This window comes from Heterodontus francisci, chromosome 16, assembly GCF_036365525.1.
Source record: "Heterodontus francisci isolate sHetFra1 chromosome 16, sHetFra1.hap1, whole genome shotgun sequence".
NCBI lineage: Eukaryota > Metazoa > Chordata > Chondrichthyes > Heterodontiformes > Heterodontidae > Heterodontus > Heterodontus francisci.
In genome coordinates, this window is record NC_090386.1 from 98,924,473 (window position 1) to 98,949,239 (window position 24,767).

The 24,767-nt window shown below is 42.4% G+C and overlaps 1 protein-coding gene across 12 annotated transcripts in view; it reads left to right on the forward strand.

The window, feature by feature from the left end:
* ralgapb (Ral GTPase activating protein non-catalytic subunit beta) overlaps positions 1-24,767 on the forward strand; it is a 180,968-nt gene that overhangs the window by 72,567 nt on the left and 83,634 nt on the right. For 8 of the 12 annotated variants that reach the window (XR_010976594.1, XM_068048704.1, XM_068048703.1 and 5 more), the window contains 5 exons: positions 8,047-8,263; positions 8,664-8,699; positions 9,170-9,371; positions 20,682-20,849; positions 24,223-24,337. Coding sequence is in view for 11 of the 12 variants with exons in the window: in XM_068048704.1 (XP_067904805.1) it covers positions 8,047-8,263; positions 8,664-8,699; positions 9,170-9,371; positions 20,682-20,849; positions 24,223-24,337 (738 nt within the window). In the remaining variant the exon portion in view is untranslated. The remainder of the gene's footprint in view (positions 1-8,046; positions 8,264-8,663; positions 8,700-9,169; positions 9,372-20,681; positions 20,850-24,222; positions 24,338-24,767) is intronic. The other 4 variants (XM_068048706.1, XM_068048709.1, XM_068048710.1 and 1 more) reach the window with 1 other exon arrangement.

Consider the following 24,767-nt stretch of genomic DNA (forward strand, 5'->3'; position numbering starts at 1 on the left):
CATAGGTTTGTGAAAGGGAAATCAAGTTTAACCAATTTAAATAGTCCTTTGGTAGTACAGAACTTGAGAATTGCTGAAAATAGAGACATGTTGTCGAAGCTTTTCATTTTGTACTCATTAGGACAATACGTAAGAATAACCAATGTAAGGGAAAACAACAACTTATACTACATGCGAAGAGAGTGCTGATTGGTTGGCAAGTGAACTATGGTAGAGGCGTTACCATGGAAAATGCATCAGTTTACAGTGACTGACCGTTAACTGCCAAGCTTTGTTTGAAATTTAAACCAGGCAGCTTGACTCTGATTAGTCAAGGCATTGCCCTGAGGAATGAACCACCGAAAGGCTGTCACTTATTTTATTCAGTTGAAACAGGCGCAATATATGTACATGTTCTTTCTGTCTGCTAAGCACAGGGCCCTGTGTATTAATATATGTAGCTTCCAGTACGCGCAAATGCACCACACTGCGAACCCTACTGGCAATCTTAAATTGGTTGTCAGCGTAATTCTTAGCACACTGCAGATTATTTAGCAAATGTTGTCCAATCGCGGAATCACATCTGATGTTGGACACTGTTTTGAGTTTTGCAAGCATGGGCTGGTTGGGTACGGCCTGTACCTTTTCCGTTGCGAACAGCGTAAGGGACATGTTTCATATGATCCGCCAGTCTTTGTGACGTACGGCCTTTATACCTAGTGTCACACTGGCATTGAAATTCTTGTATCACATTACTCATTTGTGAGATAGGTAGGATGTCTTTTTGGCTTGACGGCAGCATTCTGTTAGTGGCAAGCACCACACGTGTTGCCACTGCATAGTAGCAGCATGAAACAACTAGCTTCACCTGCTGCTCATATATTTGGGATACATTGCCCTTCCAGGGTAATTTGAGGTAGACTGGGCACTTTTCAGGGCTGAAAATAACGGCCTTAGGCCCGTTCATAAGTTTGGAAGCTACATATATTAATACACAGGGCCCTGTGCTTTGCAGACAGTGGTAAAGTGGTGCATTCTCCATGGCAATGCCTCTACCAATCAGAGTTCACTTGCCAACCAATCAGCACTCTCTTCCCATACAGTATAAGTTTTTTTTCCATTACATTGGTTGTTCTTGCATATTGTCCTGATGAGTGCAAGACGAAAAGCTTCGACAATGTGTCTCTATTTTCAGCAATTTTAACCAATATATTGGAGTTCCTTGAGGGAGTTGCATGTGCTGTGGATAAAGGGGAACCAGTATTGCACTTGGATTTCCAGAAGGCATTTATTGCCCATCCCTAATTTTTATTTTTATTTTTTTATTTAGAGATACAGCACTGAAACAGGCCCTTCGGCCCACCGAGTCTGTGCCGACCATCAACCACCCACAATCCTACACTAATTCCATATTCCTACCACATCCCCACCTGTCCCTATATTTCCCTACCACCTACCTATACTAGTGACAATTTATAATGGCTAATTTACCTACCAACCTGCAAGTCTTTGGCATGTGGGAGGAAACCGGAGCACCCGGAGGAAACCCACGCAGACACAGAGAGAACTTGCAAACTCCACACAGGCAGTATCCAGAATTGAACCCGGGTCGCTGGAGCTGTGAGGCTGCGGTGCTAGCCACTGTGCCGCCCTTGAACTGAGTGGCTTGCCAAGCCATTTCAGAGGGTATTTTAAGAGTCAGCCACATTGCTATGGGGCTGGAGTCACATGTAGGCCAGACCAGGTATGGATGGCAGATTTCCTTCCCTAAAGGACGTTAGTGCACCAGCTGGGTTTTTACAACAATCAAATGGTTTCATTGTCACCATTAGATGAGCTTTTAATTCTAGATTTTTTATTTATTGAATTCAAATTTCACCATCTGCCATGGTGGGTTTCGAACCCATATCCCCAGAGTATTAGCCAGGGCCTCTGGATTACTAGTCCAGTGACATTACTTCTACACTGCCGCCTAAGCACATAACAGCATTATCTCCTGACAGCTGTCACTGCTGGCATTCAGACCTTGGGCACTCAGTTACAGCAGCTTGTGCCTATTGGATGTAAATATTTGGGAACATCATTGATGGTGAGGTTCACCTGTATAACAGCCAGCTTGTGGACCATTCTGATGCAGCCTCTATCTGCTAACAGAAACACTGAGATGGCTTTCAACTGGAGGTAGTGACACACTTGCACCCCTTAGCCATGTCCCACCAAGATGTGACAGAGTACCAGAGAGCAGGCATGCACTGGCAAACTCTTAACACCTGCTTCTAGATGGTAGGGGAGACAGTGGCATTGTTGTCATGTCACTGCACTAAGAATCCAGAGGCCCAATGCCCTGGGGACATGGATTCAAAACCCACCAAGGCAGCTGGTCGAATTTAAATTTAATGAATTAATTCCATTAATAAAACTCTGGAATTGAAAGCTGGTCTCGGAATGGTGCCAGAAAACAAAACAATCATCGATTGTCATAAAAACCCATCTGGTTGCTAATGTTCTTAAAGGAAGGAAATTTGCTGTGCTTACTTGGTCCAGCCTACATGTGAGCCAGACCCACAGCACTGTGGTTGACTCTTAACTGCCCTTTTGAAATGGTCTAGCAAGCCACTCAGGTGTCGAGGAAAGTTAGGCATGGGCAACAAATTCAGTGATGTCTACATCCCATGAAAGAATAATGATCATGGCTACCTCAATCTCAGGAGGCTCTCAGCAGCTCACTTCCTCCTCCTGCCAAAACAGGTGTTGATTCAACTCCAGGAACACTTTTTTTCCACAGTTTTAAGAATTGCCACGCGCTTGATACAGTTACTAAGCAGCAGTACAGATGTAGGAAATAGATGAGGGCTATTTTGTGCATGAGCCTGAAATAAATGGTTGGACTTTATTTCTCATTTGGTGGTTTATGCTGTTGGGAGAGGTGAAGGTTATGTGCAAGGAAGGATGGACATCCCGTCAGGTATTCCTGTGGATGGGGTTCTTGTTTTCTGAGAAGCAGCCTCTGTATTGGAGAGGAGAGAAGCCCCTCAGATCATATGTGTGAGTTTCTTGTTACTCAGAGTAGTTGTTACTTGTCCCTCAGCTTATGCAGACATCAAATATCTCCAAATCTGTCTGAGCTCCTTCCGTATTGTAGAGCTGCTGCCCCAGTGGCCTAATTATCCTGCAACTGTTTACTGATTCCTCTTTGTAAAGCATAAGAGTACTTTCTAAATGGTGAAAATCTCAAAACATTGGAAGTTCAGAGAGACGTGGGGTCCATGTACATCATTAAAATGTCCTGGACAGGTACAGAAAAATATCCAAATGGGTAATGAAATGCTGTTTTTTTATACATGGGGACTAGAATACAGTGGAGTAGAAGTTATGCTACAGCTATACAAAGTCCCCATTAGATCAGACCTGGAGTACTGTGCTCAGTTCTGAGTGCGACATATTAGGAAGGATATGTTGGCTTTGAAGGGAGTGCAGCATAGATTTACCAGAATGATCCCTTGGAGTCCAGGTTTAAATTACGAGGAGTGATTACACAAACTAGGGTTATATTCCTTATAATTTAGAAGGTTAGTGAGTATTTTGATCAAAATTTTCAAGGTATATTAAAGGGAGCTGATAGTTTTTCCCTATTTATCCTATTTCAACTGGTTTGAAAGTTTCGTACTAGGGGCCGTGGCCTCAAAAGTAGAGCCAGACCTTTCAGGAGTGTAGTTCGGGAACACTTATACACGCAAAGGCTGGTAGAAGTTTGGAACTCTCTTCCGCAAATGGCAGTTGATGCTACACCAGTTAATTTTAAATCTTAAGATTGATTGATTTCAGTTAACCAAAGGTATTAAAAGGATATGGCACAAAGGCAGATATATGGGAGTTAGGTCGCAGATCCAGCCATGATCTCATTGAATGGTGGACCAGGCTTGAGGGGCTAAATCACAGAATCATAAAAAGTTTAAGGCACAGAAAGAGGCCACTTGGCCCATTGTGTTTGTGCCGGCCAAAAAACGATCCACCCTTTCAAATCCCACCTTCCAGCATTTGGTCTGTAGCCCTGCAGATTACAGCATTCGAGGTGCATATCCTGACTCCTTTTGAATGAGTTGAGGGTCTCTGCCTCAACTAGCCTTTCAGGCAGTGAGTTCCAGGCCCCCACCACCCTCTGGGTGAAAAACAATTTTCCTCATCTCCCCTCTAGTTTTTCTACCAATCACTTTAAATCTATGCCCCCTCATCACTGACCTCTCTGCTAAGGTGAATAGACCCTTCACCTCCACTCTATCCAGGCCCCTCACAATTTTGTACATCTTAATCAAATCTCCCCTCAGACTTCTCTGTTCCAGGGAGAACGACCACAGTCTATCCAATCTTTCCTCACTGCTGCATTTTTCCAGTCCTGGCAACATCCTCGTAAATCTCCTCTGTACCCTCTCTAGTGCAGTTACATCGTTTCTGTAATGAGGTGACCAGAGCTGCACACAGTACTCAAGTTGTGGCCTAACCAATGAGTTATACAGTTCCAGCATAACCTCCCTGCTCTTATATTCTATACTTCGGCCAGTAAAGGAAAGAATTCCATATGCCTCCTTAATCACCTTATCGACCTGTCCTGCTACCTTCAGGGATCTGTGGACATTCACTCTAACGTCCCTCACTTCCTTTACACTTAAGTATTTTCCCATTAATCGTTATTCCTTTTGCCTTGTTTGACCTCCCCCAAATGCATTATGTCACACTTCTCCGGGTTGAATTCCATTTGCCACTTTTCTGCCCATCTGACCAGACCATCAATATCTTCCTGCAGCCTACAGCTATCTTCCTCGCTATCTACCACACGGCCAATCTTTGTGTCGTCTGCAAACTTCATGATCATGCCCCCTACATTTATGTCCAAATTATTAATATACACCACAAAAAGCAGAGCATCCAGTACTGAGCCCTGCAGAATGCCACTGGAAATAGCCCTCCAGTTGTTAAAACACCCGTCAACAATTACTCTTTGTTTCCTGCCACTGAGCCAATTTTGTATCCACCTTGCTGCATTTCCCTGGATCCCATGGGATTTTATTTTTTTAACTAGTCTGCCATGTGGGACCTTGTCAAAGGCCTTGCTAAAATCCATGTAGACCACATTAACTGCTCTACCCTGTCTATCTTCCTTGTTACTACTTCAAAAAATTTCAATCAAGTTGGTCAAACAAGATCTTCCCTTAACAAATCTATGCTGACTATCCTTGATTAACCTGTGCCTATCAAAGTGACAGTTTATCCTGTCACTCAGAATAGATTCCAATAATTTGCCCACTATTGAGGTTGGGCTGACTGGCCTGTAATTATTCGGTCTATCCTTCGCTCCCTTTTTAAACTGAGGTACATCGTTAGCAATTCTCCAATCCTCCAGCACCACACCTGTATCCAGTGAGGACTGGAAAATGATGACCTCCTCTTGTTCCTACGTTCCACAATTAGGCAGTAGACAGCTGCAAATCTGACGGCCTTATCTGGCATGCACCTAAAGAAAATAGCAAACAAGTGATTGAGAGGACATGGGAAGAGAGATTTATAGAAAGAATTAGTCAAACTGATACAATGAGTGCAAGTATATTGTGGAAATAGAGAAAGATGAAGAGAAGCAAAAGGTATAATAGATAGGAAATTATGTAGAGACACCGTACAGAAAATTCAAGACAAACTTTTTTTAAATTCCTCTCTGTGGAATCAAATAATTGATATTGGAAGCCTGGTGAGGATCCAGCAAATCCATGCCAAACTGGAGGAGGAAATAGTCATTTACAGGCTAGAAGAAGGCCTTTCTGCCCATCCATGCTGGCAGTCCGTGGAGCAAACCAGTTATTCTCACTTCTATGCTCTATCCCCATAGCCCTGCAAGTTTATTTCCTCCAATTGCCCATCCAATTTCCTTTTGAAATCATTAATTGTCTCCACATCCACCACCCTCGTGGACAGCGGGTTCCAGGTCATTACCACTCACTGCGTAAAAAAAAAAGTTCTTCCTCATATTCCCCCTGCATCTCTTACCCAAAACCTTCAATCTGTGTCCCCCTAGTCCTTGTACCGTCAGTTAATGGGAGCAGTTTATCTCGTCTAATGTATCTAAGCCTGTCATAATCATGTGCACCTCGATCAAATCTCCCCTCGATCTCCTTTGCTCCAGGGCGAATAACCCCAGCTTATGCAACCTAAAATCCCCCATCCCTGGAACCATTTTGGTAAATCTGCTCTGCATCCTCACATCTTTCCTAAAGTGTGATGACCAGAACTGGCCGCAATTACTCTAGTTGTGGCCTACCCAGAGCTTCATAAAGGTTTAGCATGACTTCTCTGCTTTTGTACTCAAATGTCTCTATTTGTGAAGCCCAAGATCTCGGCGCTTTGTTAACCACTCTTTTAATATGTCCTGCCACCTTCAAAGATCGATGCACATGCACCCCAGGTTCCTCTGTTCCAGCACACTCTTTAGAACTGCGCCATTAAGTCTATATTGCCTCACCCTATCCCTTCTGCCAAAATGCATTACCTCTCGCTTGTCTGTATTAAATTCCATCTGCCACTTGTCTGCCCATTCTGCTAGCTTATCTATGTCCTTTTGCAGGCAGTTCATATCATCCTCATTGCTGCTCCTCCAAGCTTATCAGCAAATTTTTGAATTCTACTCTTTATTCCAATATCCAAGTTATTTATATATAGCAAAAAAAGCTGTGGTCTTAGCATTGACCCTTGGGGAGCACCACTATCTATCATCCTCCAGTCTGAGAAACAACCATTTACCACGCCTTGTTTTCTGTCCTTGAGCCAATTTTTTTTATCCAATTGGACATTGACCCTCCTATTCCATGAGCCTTAATTTTGTTAACCAGCCTTTTATGTGGTGCTTTATCAAACGCTTTCTTAAAATCCATCTAGACAACATCTACTGCATTCCCTTCATCAACCTTCTCTGTTACTTCATCAAAAAATTCAATTAGATTAGTCAAGCATGATCTGCCTTTTACAAATCTGTGCTGGCTATCCTTAATTCAAACCTCTCCAGGTGCCTGTTGATTTTTTTTTTCTGATTATTGTTTCTGAAACCTTACCCACTACTGATAAACTAACTGGTCTGCAATTGCTCGGACTGTCCTTACATCCTTTCTTGAATAAGGGTGTTGCATTTGCCACTCTCCAATCCTCTGGCACTTCACGGGGTAGATGCAGGAAGGATGTTCCCGATTGGGGGTGGGGGGGGTGGGCGGGTGTCGAGTCCAAAACCAGGGGTCATAGTCTAAGGATACGGGGTAAACCTTTCAGGACTGAGATGAGGGGAGATTTCTTCACCCAGAGAGTGGTGAGCCTGTGGAATTCGCTACCACAGAAAGCAGTTGAGGCCAAAACATTGTATGTTTTCAAGAAGGAGTTAGATATAGCTCTTGGGGTGAAAGGGATCAAAGGGTATGGGGCGGAAGTGGGAACAGGTTACTGAGTTGGATGATCAGCCATGATCATAACGAATGGGCTCGAAGGGCCAAATGGCCTACTCCTATTTTCTGTGTTTCCCCCATATCGCGGGAAGATTGGAAGATTATGGCAAAATAAGTGAGAAGTGTCAGAAAATATGGCAATGAAGAAGACGAGCATTAGGGATTGGAAAAATCTGTATTGGGAACAGTTACAACAATTTATGGGAGGGAATCGGATACCTTCCCAAAATGTGAATGAAGTGTGTGTTTTTAGAACCATTACTTGGATTACCCAAGAATCCATTCTTGTAATCATCCCCGATATGTCCCATGATGGCTGCAGTTTCAATTTTGCCTTCCATTTTAGTTATTTTTTGCACCAGTATTGCCAGGTGTTTGTGTGTCATCTACACTTGGTTCTTTATTGATGTGGCTTTTATACATGGTAGAGTTTGTCGGTAGGCCGCAGTTGCCTTTTTATTTTCTTGTATTGAATGTTCAGTGGCCGGCTGCAAGGTTACCTTTGCCCATAGATCCTAATTGAAAGCATATAGTTTGTAGCGTTCCCTAATGTTTGTGTGCATATTTCTTTTTAATCCTTTCACCGTGCTAGGGGAGTACTGCACATCCTTCCAAAGTCACTCATCAGACGTCCACCACTTCTCCACTGTCCAGCCCGAACCAGACCAGCTCAGAGCCAAGACCTCTACCTGCTCCTACTCGACCCAAGGTCAACAGTGTGCTAAATCTGTTTGGTCAGTGGCTGTTCGATGCAGGACTAGTTCACTGCAGACTGCACAATGGCATGAACAGGGATGGCAGTATGACAGGTAAGCCTGCCAAAAACCTTTCACTTCATTCTTGCTTCCAACTGCAAAGATACAAGTTAAAATGTAGCTTAAAATCATCGACAGTCTGTCTACTCTTAATTTAGTTTACAGTCCAGATTTATTAAACCCTAATTAATTTAACATTGTTTCCCTGATTTTTTAATTTATTTTTGCATTTCTTTTGCATGTTAATTGTCAAATTCATGGCTTTTACCTGGTTGCCAGTCTTTATATATGTAGTGCCCAGTCTTTCTCTCAAAACTTTGAATTTTAATTTTTAAAACAAAAACAGAAGAAAGCTGCTTATGACTGAAGCTAAAGCAAAAACTAATCATCTTAAGATATTATAACTACTGCTGTCCTTTGATTTGTTTCCATTTTTATTTCTATTATCTTGCAGCATCTTTTATCCAAATTCTTCTTTCTTGTAAATCTTGTAAGTAGGAAATGTAGATTCTATTTTAATTGCAGTCAGCTGTTTTATGATTTTTGCCATAAGCCATTCCTTTTCCTTATAATTGCTCCAGCTGTTTTTCTCTAACATCTGCCTCCTGTCATTGTTGCACTGTTTGGGGGCGATAACTTCATTCACCGTTCTGTGTTTCTCTTATGGGGGAGGAGTGTTGCCAAGCCTTGTAATCTACTCTTCTGCAGGTGCTTGTTATATACCCATCATGCTCATTTCTCCTGCTATTTTTGTCACGTCATAAACCTCTGAGACTGTGCACTAACCATTTAAAAATATTTGTTATGATTCTCTTTGGTTTGTTCATTAAGTTCTTTAATTTACTGTTCTGGGTTTTTTTTTGTATGTACATGTAATGCATGAGTTGTTTCTTTTTGGCAATGTGGCAGTAAAAAGGTTGCTTCTTGCCAGCAACCCTCGTAAACTCTTCTTCACCCTAGGTATTACAACTCCAGCGGGACTGGATGTCCGACGGAAGCCCTCCCAGATATCCACCGAAAATATGGTTGCCAATCCACTCTTCGATGCCAATGAGTTCCCAGATAACTATGAAGCAGGCAGGGCTGAGGCCTGTGGAACACTGTGCCGAATCTTCTGCAGTAAGAAGACTGGGGAGGAGATCCTTCCGGTGTACCTGTCCAGGTGTTGTTTCTTTTTGCCAGTCAAATTGCATGCTATAACTGTAACAAACCGTTGTGTCTTAGCTTTTTTAAACCAGCCTTGGCTACAGTCATGATGAACTGGGCTGTTGACAGTTTGAGTTCAATGTCCTTATGAAATTGGAAACTAAATTTTAAGCGGGATTGAATCAGCTGTCAGTTTTACAACCTCGCCCAATTTTACATTTCATTGACTTCACTGGCGTGTAAACTTGGATGGACTGAAACCAGCAACTGATCCAACCCTGAGAGTTTCCTGCTTGGCGGAGAAAAGGGTTAAAGGATTAGGTTAAAAGTATCCCCTGAAACGCACTTGCACTTTCAGTCTTGATGCACAAGGCACTTTGCGTGAAAATGATGGTATAACCTAGGCAAACACAAAATTCAACTAGTGCAAGCTCCTCTCCAATAGGCGATTTCTCATACCATTAGGAGTTTATAACATCAGCCTAGTGCAAAGCTGTGCTTTGGAGGTTCCTCATATTGAAAACTTTACACTGAATCCTTTTAGTGTTAGGACAGAGTGGAGAGTCCTGCCTGTGCTCTCCCATCATTGAAAATAGTGACACAAAGATCACATCTCTGGACTTGTGTGGCTGCAGCTGAATTTAATTTGTACAGTTCAGCCAGCCCATGACCTTCCTAATTATAAGTTGGTGACAGTTATAAAAAGGAAGTACAAAAATGAGCTGAGAATTAAGGTAGAGCTGTAATGTTTTACTATATTAATTATACTTGAGTACTGTGTACAGTACTGGTCTCATTTAAGGAAGGATGTAAATGCATTAGAGGCAGTACAGAGAAGGTTTACTAGACTAATACCTGGAATGGGTGGGATGTCTTATGAGGAAAGATTGGACAGGCTAGGCTTGTATCTGCTGGAATTTAGAAGAGTAAGAGGCAACTTGATTGAAACATATAAGATCCTGAGGGGTCTTGACAAGGTGGATGTGGAAAGGATGTTTTCCCCTTGTGGGAGAATCTCGAACTAGAAGCTTGCTTTAGGTTGGGATAAAGAACCCGACGGAACCACAGCGGGCCCGAGCCCAACCCAGCCCGAATCCCTCCAATTTTGCCCCGAGCCCTACCCGACCTGAACCCGCCACTACTCGACCCGACCCGAGCCCAACCCGACCATCCCTTTACTTACTTTCCTGACATCGAACCTGCAAGAAGCTGCAACGCATGCGTGAAACGTCGTGGGTGGAAGGTTATGGGGGTAGGTGGAAATGTGGAGTAATCAGTTTAGGCATGAAATTATTGAATGGTGGAGCAGGCTCGAGGGGTCGAGTGGCCTCCTGCACCTAATTCGTATATATGTATGTTTTTAATTCATTTGACCCCAAGCCAAGTTACAATCATTATTCCCTTTAAGTTGCATAGGTGCGTGGCTGCACAGCAAACGGAAATTTTCTGCACAGGGAACAAGCAGGTCGTGCACAAGCTATTTTCCCTTTGAGATTTCCCTGAGACAATCAGTCTTAAAGGGACTGCGCAGTCAAACAAGCTGACCAAACACACCAAACAGAAATTAGAGAGAACATTGGTTAAAATAGTATAAATGTGCACAGTACAATAACTTCAACTGGACTCCTGTAGACAGGATTTAGGTTGTCAAGTCATTGATTTAAATTTTACTTTTCAAAATAAAAATTAAATATGGTGGGGATCCACAAGAAAATGCCTCATGGTGTTCCGCTGGAGTCTTTGGATCTACACATGTTCCCTGCTCCTTCAGCCAGCTTATCTGGAGAGCAGCTGAGCTGTACAGGCTATCAAACATTCCAGCTTCAACCCCAGTCTGTAATGAGTTAGCTAATAATAGATTGTTAGATGTGCTACAGTTGGCCTCAGTACCCCAAGTCTGAGGAAGGGAAAAATTAACTAAGTGCTCCCCCTCATCATTATCTGCTGACTCGTGCTGGAAGTGTCCCTGTGTGGATGTTGAGTGAGGACTAGAAGCTGCAGAAGAACAGGATGAGATTAAAATAGCAAGAGCAAATAAAACTACGAGTGTGCAAATTTCTCCCACTTTATACCAAGTATCAGACACCTAAAATCATGTTTGCATGTTCTCTAACTTGCTTAATTATCACCCCAGAAGTGTTTACAGCACATATCTCTGGTTAAATTGGTGTTTCACATGAGCAGAGCTTTAATGTTTTGTATAATTAGCATATCTGTGTCAGTCTGAAGTTAAAATACTGGCAGGGTTTCTTAACATAGTTTAATCTGCTTCCTTTCTGAGTAGGGCTTGTGATTTGTCGCTTAAACCTGCTCAGAAATTGACACTTTGTCTCCAGGACCTGTGCAAAATTCTGGTCCTCGGGCAGCAAGTACTGCTGCACAGGCTAAGTGGAAAAGTCCGTGTTACTGGATGTTGCACGACAACAAATCACTTCCCTTAAGCATGAGTAACAAACGACACTCATTTGACTCGCTTGTAATTATTTTTTGATTTATCTCCTGTTTCGCTGTAAATAAAGCTGTTACTGCTGTTTCTCCTCATCAAAGCCTGTTTAAGGAAAATGGCAACACAGTGCCATTTGAAGACTACCATGGTGTGTTACAGTAACCGTACACTGCTGGTTCAATTATCTCTCTAATTCCTGTCATGAATTCCTAATAGCTTTTCCCTGTCCATCCAGAGAAATAAATATATCCCTGGATCGTGGTCGGAGACTCACTAGCGATTGGTTCAGTGTGGCTTTGAGAGCAGATTACTCTGTACGCTAGGTGAAGTTGAAAGGATATTTCCTGTTAGTAAACTGCAGGGAGCAAATCATGTACAACTGCACTGGAAAGTTTGCTCTATATCTTTAAGCAGGTGGTATCAGCTGGAGACAGTTGTAATAACTGCAGGTGTCTCATAAATCTTAACCCTGGACAATGCCGGGATTAAATAAATGTGGATCAATTGCACCAGGCTGTAAGTAAGTAATTCTATGTTAGAGCAGCTCCAAGCCTTCTCTGCAGTTTATAGCAACCCTTAAATTTTTAGGACCATCACAGTGGCTGCAGAATGAGGGCAGACAGACCCAGGTTTGAGTCCAGTTCTGCACAATTTTGGGTCGCTAACATGTTGAGCGGGGAGGCAGTGACATCTTTAGATTGACAGGTCAAAATACAGCAGGAAACCTCTCAGGAGGAAAAATCAGACAATTTGTTTGGAAGCTGTATTGTCTCTGTACATGTGCTGCACATCATCCTCAAACTCGGCTCCTGGAAGTATTTGACAGGGAAAAAGAGGCATGGCATGTGTGGGGCAGGTCAATGCATAACTGTATAAAACTGATATAATCTATAATTCTATGGAAAAACAAATAACCTAAACTAAATTGGATAGACGCATAGATTAAGGTTTGCACATATGCAATTTTGTTTTTACATGGGCGGCACAGTGGTTAGCACTGCAGCCTCACAGCTCCAGGGACCCGGGTTCGGTTCTGGGTACTGCCTGTGTGGAGTTTGCAAGCTCTCCCTGTGACCGTGTGGGTTTTCGCCGGGTGCTCCGGTTTCCTCCCACAGCCGAAGACTTGCAGGTTGATAGGTAAATTGGTCATTGTAAATTGCCCCTAGGTAGGTGGTAGGGATTATGGGATTACTGCAGGGTTAGTATAAATGGGTGGTTGTTGGTCGGCACAGACTCGGTGGGCCGAAGGGCCTGTTTCAGTGCTGTATCTCGAAATAAAATAAATAAAATAAAATCTCTAACAAATCTCCCCTCAGTCTCCTTTTCTCAGGGAGAACAATACCAGCTTTTCCAACCTAACCTTGTAACTAAAATTCCCCCAAACCTGGAACCATTCTGGTAAATCTCCTCTGCACCGTCTCAAGGACCCTCACATTCTTCCCAAAGTCTGCTGACCAGAACTGGATGCAGTACTCCAGTTGGGATCTAACCAGAGCTTTATGAAGGTTCAGCTTAATTTCCCTGCTTTCGTACTCAATGCCTCTATTTATGAAGCCCAAGATCCCATTTGCTTTGCGAGCCCCACACTCAATATATCATGCAGTCTTCAAAGATCGATGTACATGCACCCCCAGGTTCCTCTGTTCCTGCACACACTTTCGAACTGTGCCATTAAGTATATATTGCCTCACCCTATCCTTTTTGCCAAAATGCATCAGCTCACAAGTTCCATCTGCCTCTTGTCTGCCCATTCTGCTAGCCTATCTATGTCGTGTTGCAGCCGGTTTATATCATCCTCACTGTTTTCCATCAAGTTTGGTATCATTGGCAAATTTTGAAATTCTCCTCTGTGTTCCAAGATTCAAATAATTTATGTATAGCAAAAAAAGCAGTGTTCCTAGCATTGACCCTCGGGGAACACCACTGTCCTCCATCCTCTAGGCCAAAAAACAACCATTTACTATGACTTGCTGTTTTCTGTCCTTAAGCCAATTTTTATCCAATTGGACACTGACCTTCCTATTCCATGAGCCTCAGTTTTGTTAACAAGCCTTTTATGTGGTACTTTATCAAATGCTTTCTTAAAATCCATATAAACAACATCCACTGCATTCCCTTCATCAACCTTCTCTGTTACTTCATCAAAAAATTCAATTAGGTGAGTCAAGCATGATCTGCCTTTTACAAATCCGTGCTTGTTTTCTTTTATTGACTCAGACATCTCCAGGTGCCTGTTGATTTTTTTTTCCTCCTGATGTTTGTTTCTAAAACCTTACACCCTACTGATAAACTAACTGGCCTGTAGTTGCTGGGACTGTTCTTACACCCTTCCTTGAATAAGGATGTTGCATTTGTTACTCTCCAATATGCAGGCACCTGGCCTGTATCTAGGGAAGATTGGAAGATTATGGCAAGCCCTTTCACTATCTCCACCCCCACCTCCTTTAGCAATCTGGGATCCAAGCCATCTGGACCAGGTGACTTATCTACCCTAAGCATAGCCAGCCTTTTTGGTACCGCCTCCCTCTCAATGTTTACCCTATCCATTGCTTCTACTCTTTCCACTTTTACCGATATTTTGTCAGATTTCCTTTTCCTTAGTAAACACTGATACAAGGTACTCATTAAGTATTCTAGCCTTGCCCTCTGCCTTGAAGCATACATTACCCTCTTTATTCCCAATAGGCCGCACTCCACCTCTTACTACCTGCTTACTATTTATATGCCAGTAGAAGATTTTTTGAGTTCCCTTTTATATTGACTGCCATTCTATTTTCGTATTCTCTCTTTGCCAGTCTTATTTTCCCCTTCACCTCCCCTCTCAACTTACTGTATTTGGCTTGGTTCTCACTTGAAGAATTCGCCTGACATGCATCTTACACCCTCTTTGTTTTTTTTGTTTGTTCATATTCTCCATCTCCCTCGTTATCCACGGAGCCCCGTTTCTGGTTCCCCTACCTTTCGCCCTTGTTGGAATGTACCTAATCTATACCTGAAGCATCTCTTCCTTAAAGATTAGCTATCGTTCCATTACAGTTTTTCCTGTCCGTCTTTGGTTCCATTTTATCCTGTCTAGATACCTTCTCATCGCATTGAAATTATTTCTTTTCCAATCTAGCTGTTCTACTTTTTCTCATTCCTTGCTTTTCTGCATTACGAGTCTAAACCTTAAGAAACGATCAGTCTTACCCAAGTGCTCCCCCACAGACACTTGGTCCACTTGGCCCACCTCATTTTGCAGCACCAGATCCAGCAATGCCTCCTTTCTAGTTAGACCGAGAACATACTGATCAAGGAAATTCCCCTGAACACATTCCAGCAATTCCTCCCCTACTTTCCAAGAATCATCCTCTGACTTTTAAACCCTCATCTATTGCTTGAAGATGCAGTTCTCAAATTTAACTTTATTTCAAACAGTCTCACCAGAGAACAAACTTGTTTAGAATTGGTCAGATGTCCTTGGGATGCATCCTAGAATTTGGTTAATTCTGCTGACCTGGCCTTCACACTGATATATTCTTTTCTATCCACCTTTGCCATTAAGGGGTCACTTGATTGTGTTTCCATGGGGCTAGGCTTACCTGTCCCTACATTTTAAATTGGCCTACTTCAAACAGGACCTCGTCATTGTGAATAACAAGTTCTGGTTACCTGTTCTAATGTGCATTATGTTACAATTACCGAGATTCAAATCAAAATGCCATTTCTTAGTCCATTTAATTGATAACTATCAGATCAGCTTATTTCTATCTTCTTTATACTCTCACCTGGTCATATAGATTGGTGTGATTGGCAGATTTATAGTATTATTGTAGAAAGAATTAGCAGTAAAAATGAAAGCACAAGGTTAAAATTTATTTTTTATATCTATCCTAAAGGATGCTTTTTAAAACAAATAGCCTTTGTGTTGATAAAATGTTGATAATGAAAAGTCAGGCCAGGGTCAATGAACAAGCAACTGGCAGAGGAAGCCATTCAAAAAAAATAGTATTTGCCTGTATTAATCATTCAACCTTGGAAACTTCCTGTATCTAAATTGTTACATGCAAGTGCTTTCTCCTCACTTAATTTGTAATCAGTCACAGCAAGTTGTAAGTCCTTGGTAAAGCCAGTGGTGTACAGGCCACCTGAGGTTAACCACACTGTAGGACGGGGTATAAAGGAAGAAATAATGGCAGCCTGTCAAAGGTATGGCGATAATCATGGGAGATTTTAACCTACATATAGACTGGAAAAATTAGATGGGCAGAGGTGGCCTAGATGAGGAGTACATAGAATGTTTTTGGGATAATTTCTTGGAACAGTACGTTCTGGAGCCAACCAGAGAGCAGGCTATACTGGACCTGGTATTGTGCAACAAGATAGGATTAATTAATGACCTCATAGTTAAGGCGCCTCTAGGTAGCAGCGATCATAAGATGATTGAATTTTACATTCAGTTTGAGGGAGAGAAGAGTGGGTCCAAGACCAGTATTTTAAACTTAAATAAGGACAATTATGAGGGCATGAAAGCAGAACTAGCTAAAGTAAACTGGCAAATTAGGTTAAGGGATAGGTCAATAGAGATGCAGTGGCAGACATTTAAGGGGATATTTCAGAATGCACAAAATTGATGCATTCCAATGAGAGAGAAAAATTCCAAGGGGGGGATCTGCCATCCATGGTTAACTAAAACAGTTAAAGATAGTATCAAACTTAAAGAAAAAGCATATAATTGCGCAAAGATGGGAGGGAGGTCAGAGGTTTGGACAGAATATAAAAAAAAGCAAAAATTGACAAAGATTGATAAGGAAGATAAAATTAGAGTACAAGAGAAAGCTAGCTCGAAATATAAAGACAGATGGTAAGAGTTTCTATAGATATTTTAAAAAGAAAAGTTAACAAAGTGAACGTTGGTTCTCGAGAAAGTAAGTCTGAGGAATTAAGAGGAGAAAATAAGGAGATGTTAGAAAAGAATTGAACAGGGATTTTGCATCGGTCTTCACTATAAAGGATACAAGTAACATCCCAGAATTAGCTGTAAGTCAGGAAATGGAAAGGAGGGGTTAGTATAAGTGGGTGGTTCTTGGTCGGCACAGACTCGGTGGGCCGAAGGGCCTGTATCAGTGCTGTATCTCTAAATAATAATAATAATAACTCAAGAAAATTACAATCACCAGGGAAGTGGTACTGAACAAATTGTTGGAGCTGCAGGCTGACAAGTCACTGGGTCCTGATGGACTTCATCCTAGGGTCTTAAAAGAAGTGGCTAGTGAGGTAGTTGATCCATTAGTTTTAATTTTCCAAAATTCACTCGATTCAGGAAAGGTTCCACTAGACTGGAAAATAGCGAATGTAACTCCTTTATTCAAAAAGGGAGGGAGACAGAAAGCAGGAAATTACAGGCCAGTTAGCTTAACATCTGTCTTAAGGAAAATGTTAGAAGGTATTATTAAAGACATTATATCAAGGCACTTAGAAAAATTGAAGGTAATCAGGCAGAGTCAACATAGTTTTGTGAAAGGGAGATCATGTTTAACCAATTTATTGGAGTTCTTTGAGGGAGTTACATGTGCTGTGGATGTATTGTACTTAGATTTCCAGAAGGCATTTGATAAGGTGCCACATCAAAGGTTATTGCAAAAAATAAAAGCTCATAGTGTAGGGATAACATATTGACATGGATAGAAGATTGACTAGCTAGCAGGAAACAGAGAGTGGGCATAAATGGGTCATTTTCTGATTGGCGAGATGTAATGAGTGGTATGCCACGGGGATCTCTTTTGGGGCCTCAACTTTTTATCATTTATATGAATGACTTGGATGAAGGGGCTGAAGGTACGGTTGCTAAGTTTGCTGATGACGCCAAGATCGGTAAGAAAGTAACTTGTGGAGAGGACATAAGGAGGCTACAAAAGTTTAGTTTAGTGATACAGCACTGAAACAGGCCCTTCGGCCCACCGAGTCTGTGCCGACCATCAACCACCCATTTATACTAATCCTACACTATTCCCATATCCCTACCACATCCCCACCTGTCCCTATATTTCCCTACCACCTACCTATACTAGGGGCAATTGCTAATGGCCAATTTACCTATCAACCTGCAAGTCTTTGGCATGTGGGAGGAAACCGGAGCACCCAGAGGAAACCCACACAGACACAGGGAGAACTTGCAAACTCCACACAGGCAGTACCCAGAATTGAACCCGGGTCGCTGGAGCTGTGAGGCTGCAGTGCTAACCACTGCGCCACTGTCCCACCCCAAGGATATAGATAGGTTAAGTGAGTGGGCTAAAATCTGGCAGATGGAGTATAATGTGGGAAAATGCAAAGTTGCCCATTTTGGCAGGAAGAATAACAAAGCAGCATATTATCAAAATGGTGAGAGATTGCAGAACTCTGAGATGCAGAGGGATCTGGGTGTCCTAGTGCATGAATTGCAAAAGGTTAGTATGCAGGTACAGCACGTAATTAGGAAAGCTAATAGAATGTTATCGTTTATCGCGAGGGGAATTGAATGCAAAAGTTGAGAGGTTATGCTTCAGCGATACAGGTGAGACTACATCTGGAGTATTGTATACAGTATTGGTCTCTTTATTTAAGGAAGGATGTAAATGCATTGGAGGTAGTTCAAAGAAGGTTTACTAGACTGGTACCTGGAATGTGCAGGCTGTCTTATGAGGAAAGATTGGGCAGGATAGGCTTGTATCTGCTGGAATTTAGAAGAGTAAGAGGCGACTTGATTGAAACATACAAGATCCTGAGGTAGAGGCCTGCTCAGGTCGGGAATAAAGAACCCAACCAAACCACAGCGGACCTGAGCCCGACCCGCCCCGAACCCGACCCGACCATCCCTTTACTTACCTTCCGACTGGAAGCTCCACAAAGCTGCAGCACATGCGTGATGACAGCACAGTGATGTCATAGTGATGTCACTTGCTCACTGCGCACACTCCATTTTGTTCCGGACTCCCAGCTCAGTTAAGTTTTTAAATTTCAATGCTTATTAGCAGTGCACTTAGTGTGTCCTGCCCGACCCAAGCACGACCCGGACTCGGCGTGACCCGACCCGAACCTGACACATGTTGTCGGGTTCGTGTCGGGTGGCAGGCTTCCATCCTGAGGGGTCTTGACAGGGTGGATCTGAAAAGGATGTTTCCTCGTGGGAGAATCTAGAACCAGGGGTCGCTGTTTTAAAAATAAGGGGTCACCCATTTAAGACAGAGGTGAGGAGAAATTTTTTCTCTGAGGGTCCTGAGTCTTTGGAACTCTCTTCCTCAAAAGGCGGTTGAAGCAGAGTCTTTGAATCTGTTTAAGGCAGTGGTAGGTAGATTCTTGATAAGCAAGGGGGTGAAAGATTATCGGGGGTAGGTGGTAATGTGGAGAAATCAGTTCAGCCATGAACTTATTGAATGGCGGAGCAGGCTCGAGGGGCCGAGTGGCCTACTCCTGCTCCTAATTCGTATGTATGTATGTTCATATGTAAGGGGAGACTTTCTATGAAAACATCTTGACGGTGAGCGTTTAAGGGTTAGAGAAAAACATTTTTAGTCACCCATTTTAACTGCTGCACCATTGGTGATCATGACTTCAGCTGCCGAGGTCCTAAGCTCTGACTCCCTATGTCTCTACTTCTCTGTCCTCCTTTAAGACATACTTTAAACCTACCTCGTTCACCAAGCTTATCGTCACCTGTCCTAGTACCTGCTTATGCGGCACAGTGTCAAATTTTGTTAACACTCCTGTGAAGTGCCTTAGCACATGATGATGTTGTATTTCTTGCACTATATTTTCCTAACTCTGCAGGCAAAAATAACATAGTTAGCAAACAGTAAATGTGTAGCACTCTGGCTGTAAATGAAGTAGAAATTTTAGATCAGTCTTTAACTTGCATTTTCACAAGAAGAAGCAGAACAAAGATTGACGGTTTGCTTCCAGGAAAGCAATCCTTTTAGCATCTTAGTACAGTAGCAATCTACCTCACACTGGCATTTACAGATTTACCAGTAGAACAACAATCTTTTCCCATGCTGGGTTAGATTTCATAGTAGATTCAATTGTAACCAGTAGTGATTCTCTGAAGCTAACCAGAGCTGCAGTGCTGACTGAGGGACTCTGTTTACTAACGGGGTATGAATCATTCTTTATATAGATTCCTCTTTGCCACCAGGCCTTCAGTTGCTATTGACTTCAGGGTTATAATCCGTGTGTTTTAAAGTTTCAAGCCTTCCCTTTTGCTCTTGTTTCAGTACATGCAGGCTGCACTGTCCTTGGCAATGTGCAGCAAACTAAAACATGATGCAGCTTTAGTTCAAATTCCGATGCAGTGCTGCACTGTTTTGGATCAAATCACATGGTTTTTAGCAGTTGGCTGTCTGTACCTGTCCCAACCTGTCATCCAATGCCCAAAGAATAAAGCCAAATTTAGACTGTCAATTTTCTGCACCCCTGCATACCCACCCCAAACAATGAGATATAAATTCCATCTGTGTGCTTTTATTATTGAGAAAGCTGGGTGAAAGACCAGGTCCATAATCACCTTCAGGACACGTAATGAGTAGGAGAGAAGACTCAATAAATGAAGCAGTAACCAGCACGCCAGCTTGTGACGGCCAGTTTTCATATGGCTTTAGGATGTCATCTGAACCATACCTTACTGTGTTATCTGTTTCGGGTACGTTAAGACTGCTGGCCTAAAAAACTCTCAGACAATTCTAATTGATCAATGTTTTAAGAGAATAGAGGTGTGCAACGTAGCTTAACTTGGGCAACTTTATTGATTGAATGTGGAAATGACCTCTTAATCTGTTAAATGGATTGGATCTGAAAATGCTGATATCTTGATTTCATTTTTACGTGCAATGCAAAGTAAAGTTTTGCCCACTTTCTTTTATCCAGGTTCTATATGGTGCTGATCCAGGGACTGCAGATAAATGATTACATTTGCCGCCCAGTTTTGGCTAGCATCATCCTGAACTCTCCTGCTTTATTTTGCTCCGATCTGAAGGGCATAGATGTTCTAGTTCCTTACTTCATTTCAGCACTAGAGATAATATTGCCCGACCGGTAAATTTATTTGCTATTCTTAATAAGTATAAGTATAATTTAAGAAGTATTTAGATGTGCACCTGAAATGCTATCGTGTACAAGACTATGGGCCAAGTGCTGGAAAATGGGATTAGAATAGACAGGTGCTTGATGGCCAGCACAGACACGATGGGCCGAAGGGCCTGTTTCTGTGCTGTATAACTCTATGACTCTAATACACCACAGTTTGAGTTCTTTCGTTTTATCAATTTTCTGCCCTCCTCTGATTGCAGTGGCACTGAGCATCCAGTGAGACCTTGCCCAACTAGCAGTTACAAATGTGTGAGCCTCAACTGAGTGTTCTGACTATTTGACTATGAGGGGCATCACAGCTAGCCTTAATCTGCCCTTGTCCATGCATATGCACCTCCCCCGAAGGTCACTAGTTTAATAAGTAGCAAGAACTCCTGCCATGATTAACTACTTCAGCAATACCCTGACTTTGATTACCTAACGGCACACAGACTGGGAATCAAATTGGGGACCTTTCAAGTCTGGGTTAAACCTGCTGGGGAAACCTGTATGGGTTCCAATAACCTTGATGTTGCCTGTAGTTGCAGATGGGAGACAAATTAACTCTCACATGCACTCTCATTTTGCTGCTGTCAAAATGATACAGTTTAGACATCTCCAAATCAGCTTCTGGTTTGAGGTGATCCAACAGAGGTGATCTGGGCACACTGCTTAATTGAAGATATAAAAGCTAAATGTACAAATGCATGCCCCTACTGCAGTGCATTACCTATGAGCACATACTAGGAGATTGTACCAAAACTCAACTGGACCAGTCACATAAATTCCTAGGCTACTTGGGCAGGTCAGAAGCCAGGCTAGTGGCTCACTTTCTGACTCCTCAAAGCCTCTCCGGAACCTACAAGGCACAAGTCAGGAATGCGATGGAATGTTCTCCACTTGGCTGGTCGAGTGCAGCTGCAACACCATTCAAGAAGCTCGTCGTCATCCAAGACAAAGCAGTATGCTTGATCAGCACCTCATGCACTGGTCTAAATGTCCAACCCCCCCCATCACTGGCGCACAGTGGCTACAGTGTGTGTCATCTACAAGATGCACTGCAGCAACTCACCAAGGATCCTTTGGCAGTACCTTCCTAAATTATGACCTCCACCGCCTGGAAAAACAAGGGGAGTAGATGCATGGGAGCACCACCAGCTCCAGGTTCTCCTCCTGGTCACACATCATTGGAGTTAGACATATATCGGCAGTTCCTTCATCAACACTGTCAAAACCCTGCAAGTCAAAACCCTGCAGCTCCCTATGTCACAGCATTGTAGGAGCACCTTCACCACACAGCGGTTCACCACCACCTTTTCAAGGAAGCTAGAGATAGTATCCTTTTAATCTTTATATTAAAAATCATGATTGCATTTATTTATCTGCAGTTTATTTAAATAATTTGCATGGCCAGTATCTACCCTGCCACCACCACACCCCCCACCCTCCCCATTAAGCTTTATTTACTCACCCACAGTCTGTTCAACTCACTGGCACATTCCCCCTGCAGTTCAATTTTATTTTACTTTAAATTTGTCCATTTTTAAGAGGATGCACATTTTAAATTGCTTGACAAAGACCAATTTTAATTTGATTGATTGAGATGTCAAAGTTGGATTATAGTTATAAGATTTAAAATAATAGCATCTTTACAGTTATTGGCAGGAATACGCTAGTATATTAATGACCTGGACCTGGGTATACAGGGCATCTTTCCAAAGCTTGCAAATGACAAAACTTGGAAATGTAGTAAACAGTGCGGAGGATAGTAACAGATTTCAGGAGGACATAGACTGGTGAAATTGGCAGACACATGGCAGCTGAAGTTGAATTCAGAGAATTGTGAAGTGATGCGCTTTGCTAGGAACAATGGCTGTTATGTTTAACATCCTTCCATCTATGAAAGATGATGGACACACAGCAAGCAATCTGTTTAGGTGGGGTGACTTCTCTTGGTGCACCTTTGTTTATGGCTGTGGAGGCCAATCCTTGAGAGGAAGAATGAAAAGAGGCAATATAAATTAAATGGCACTATTTTAAAGGGGATGCAGGAACAGAGCAACCTGGGGATTTATGTACACCAGTTATTGAAGAGCAGGACATGTTGAGAGAAGACTTATAAACAGAGGCATAGAGTACAAGAGCAAACAAGTTATTGCTAAACCTTTAGAAAACATGATTAGGCCTCAACTGGCATATTGTGTTCAGTTCTGGGAGCCCCACTGTAGGAGGGATGTCAAGGCCTTCGAGAGGGTGCAGAGGAGATTTAGCAGAATGTTACCAGGGATGAGGGACTGGAGAAGCTGGGAATTCTTGGAGCAGAGAAGGTTGAGGGGTGATTTAATAAAGATGTTCAAAATTATGAGGGGATTTGATAGAGGATGCAGAGTTAAGATAACTGGCAAATAGGCCAGGAGGGAGATGAGAATATTTTTCATGCAGCAAGTTGTGATCTGGAATGAACTGCCTGAAAGGGTGGTGGAAGCAGATTCAGTTCTATTCAAAAAGGAATTCAATAATGTATTCAAAAGATTCTATGACTAGCCATAGATGGAGTTGGGAGATGGAGAAAGAGTCCGTCAGTGCCATCTAGTGAAAGGTAAGTGTGTTCTCAGTTTAAAAGCACTTGTATGATTAAATCATGGCACTTCGGTGTGCCGAAAGCTACTGGGGAGGACCTCTTCCATTCTCATTCCTGTTTACCAGCCTCCAGCTTGTCCTGCTTCAACTCCTGTGCCCCTTTTTCTCTCACCTCGTGCTTCTTTTTACTCCTTGTGTTTCTTCCCTCACCTTTTCCTGTCTGTTCTTTCTGTTCTCCCTCTCACTGCCTTTCCCATTCTTAATCCCTCTTTTCCCTTTGTCTTCCTTTTCAAGGTCATGTTTCTTCTCGAACTTGGAAATATCATGATTGCTGCTCCTCCTATATTCCACCAGCACTGTTTGATCTTTGAACCGCTATTTCCTCCCTCCCCTCTGTTTGGAATTAAAACATGCTTTGCTTTGTTACACCTCTTCCTTCAAAACTTATTTCCACCATGTCTTCAATTCCCATTGTCCTCCCCTCCCACTCGTAAAGTACACTACGACTTCCTTCTATGTGAGGGGTACTATATAAATATAGATTTATATTCAGGTCCTCTGTCACTGCCGCACAAATTGTGGTGTTCAGCGTTCACTATGCATGTGTAATTACAAGTTATCGGAAAGGGAGTCAAAGCATTTAGTGCTGTAACAAAATCTAGACTGAGCTTCTTTACTATAGATTTTATATTGTCTAAACTAGGTTTTGAAAAATAAGAGCAAATGATTAAAGTGTTTTTTTCCACCCCCTCTTTTGCAGGGAGCTGTCAAAATTCAAAGCATATGTGAATCCCACTGAACTTAGGAGAGCATCGATCCACATTCTGCTATCAATGCTGCCTCTCCCCCATCACTTTGGGACAGTTAAAGCAGAGGTACTGCTCATCATTATTTACTGCTTATATCTTTTGAAGACTATATCTAATAGAGCAATGAAGAAAGCAAAATGCCAGCAGGGATATGGTTACTGGTGGGTGGAGTATAAATTTCATTTGGCAGGCTTTGATTTTGTTGCTGAATAATGTTGCCTTTCGTTTGGGACATTTGTGTCCATATTATAGATATAACATTTATAGATATAAATTCCTCTATCTCTCTATGGTTTTGAGCTGTACAAACCAGGAAGGTTCCAGGTTCGATCCATGATCTGTGCTGTGTTAGTTGATCTCAGCCGGGCAGCAACTGAGAAGCTATAGTTGCTGCTGGTTGGGAGATGGACAGATATCTGCTTCTGATTGATATTCCCTGGTTAAAAAATGCACAACTGGTGAGGGCAGGAACATGCTTAGCTGCAGTGTCTCACCA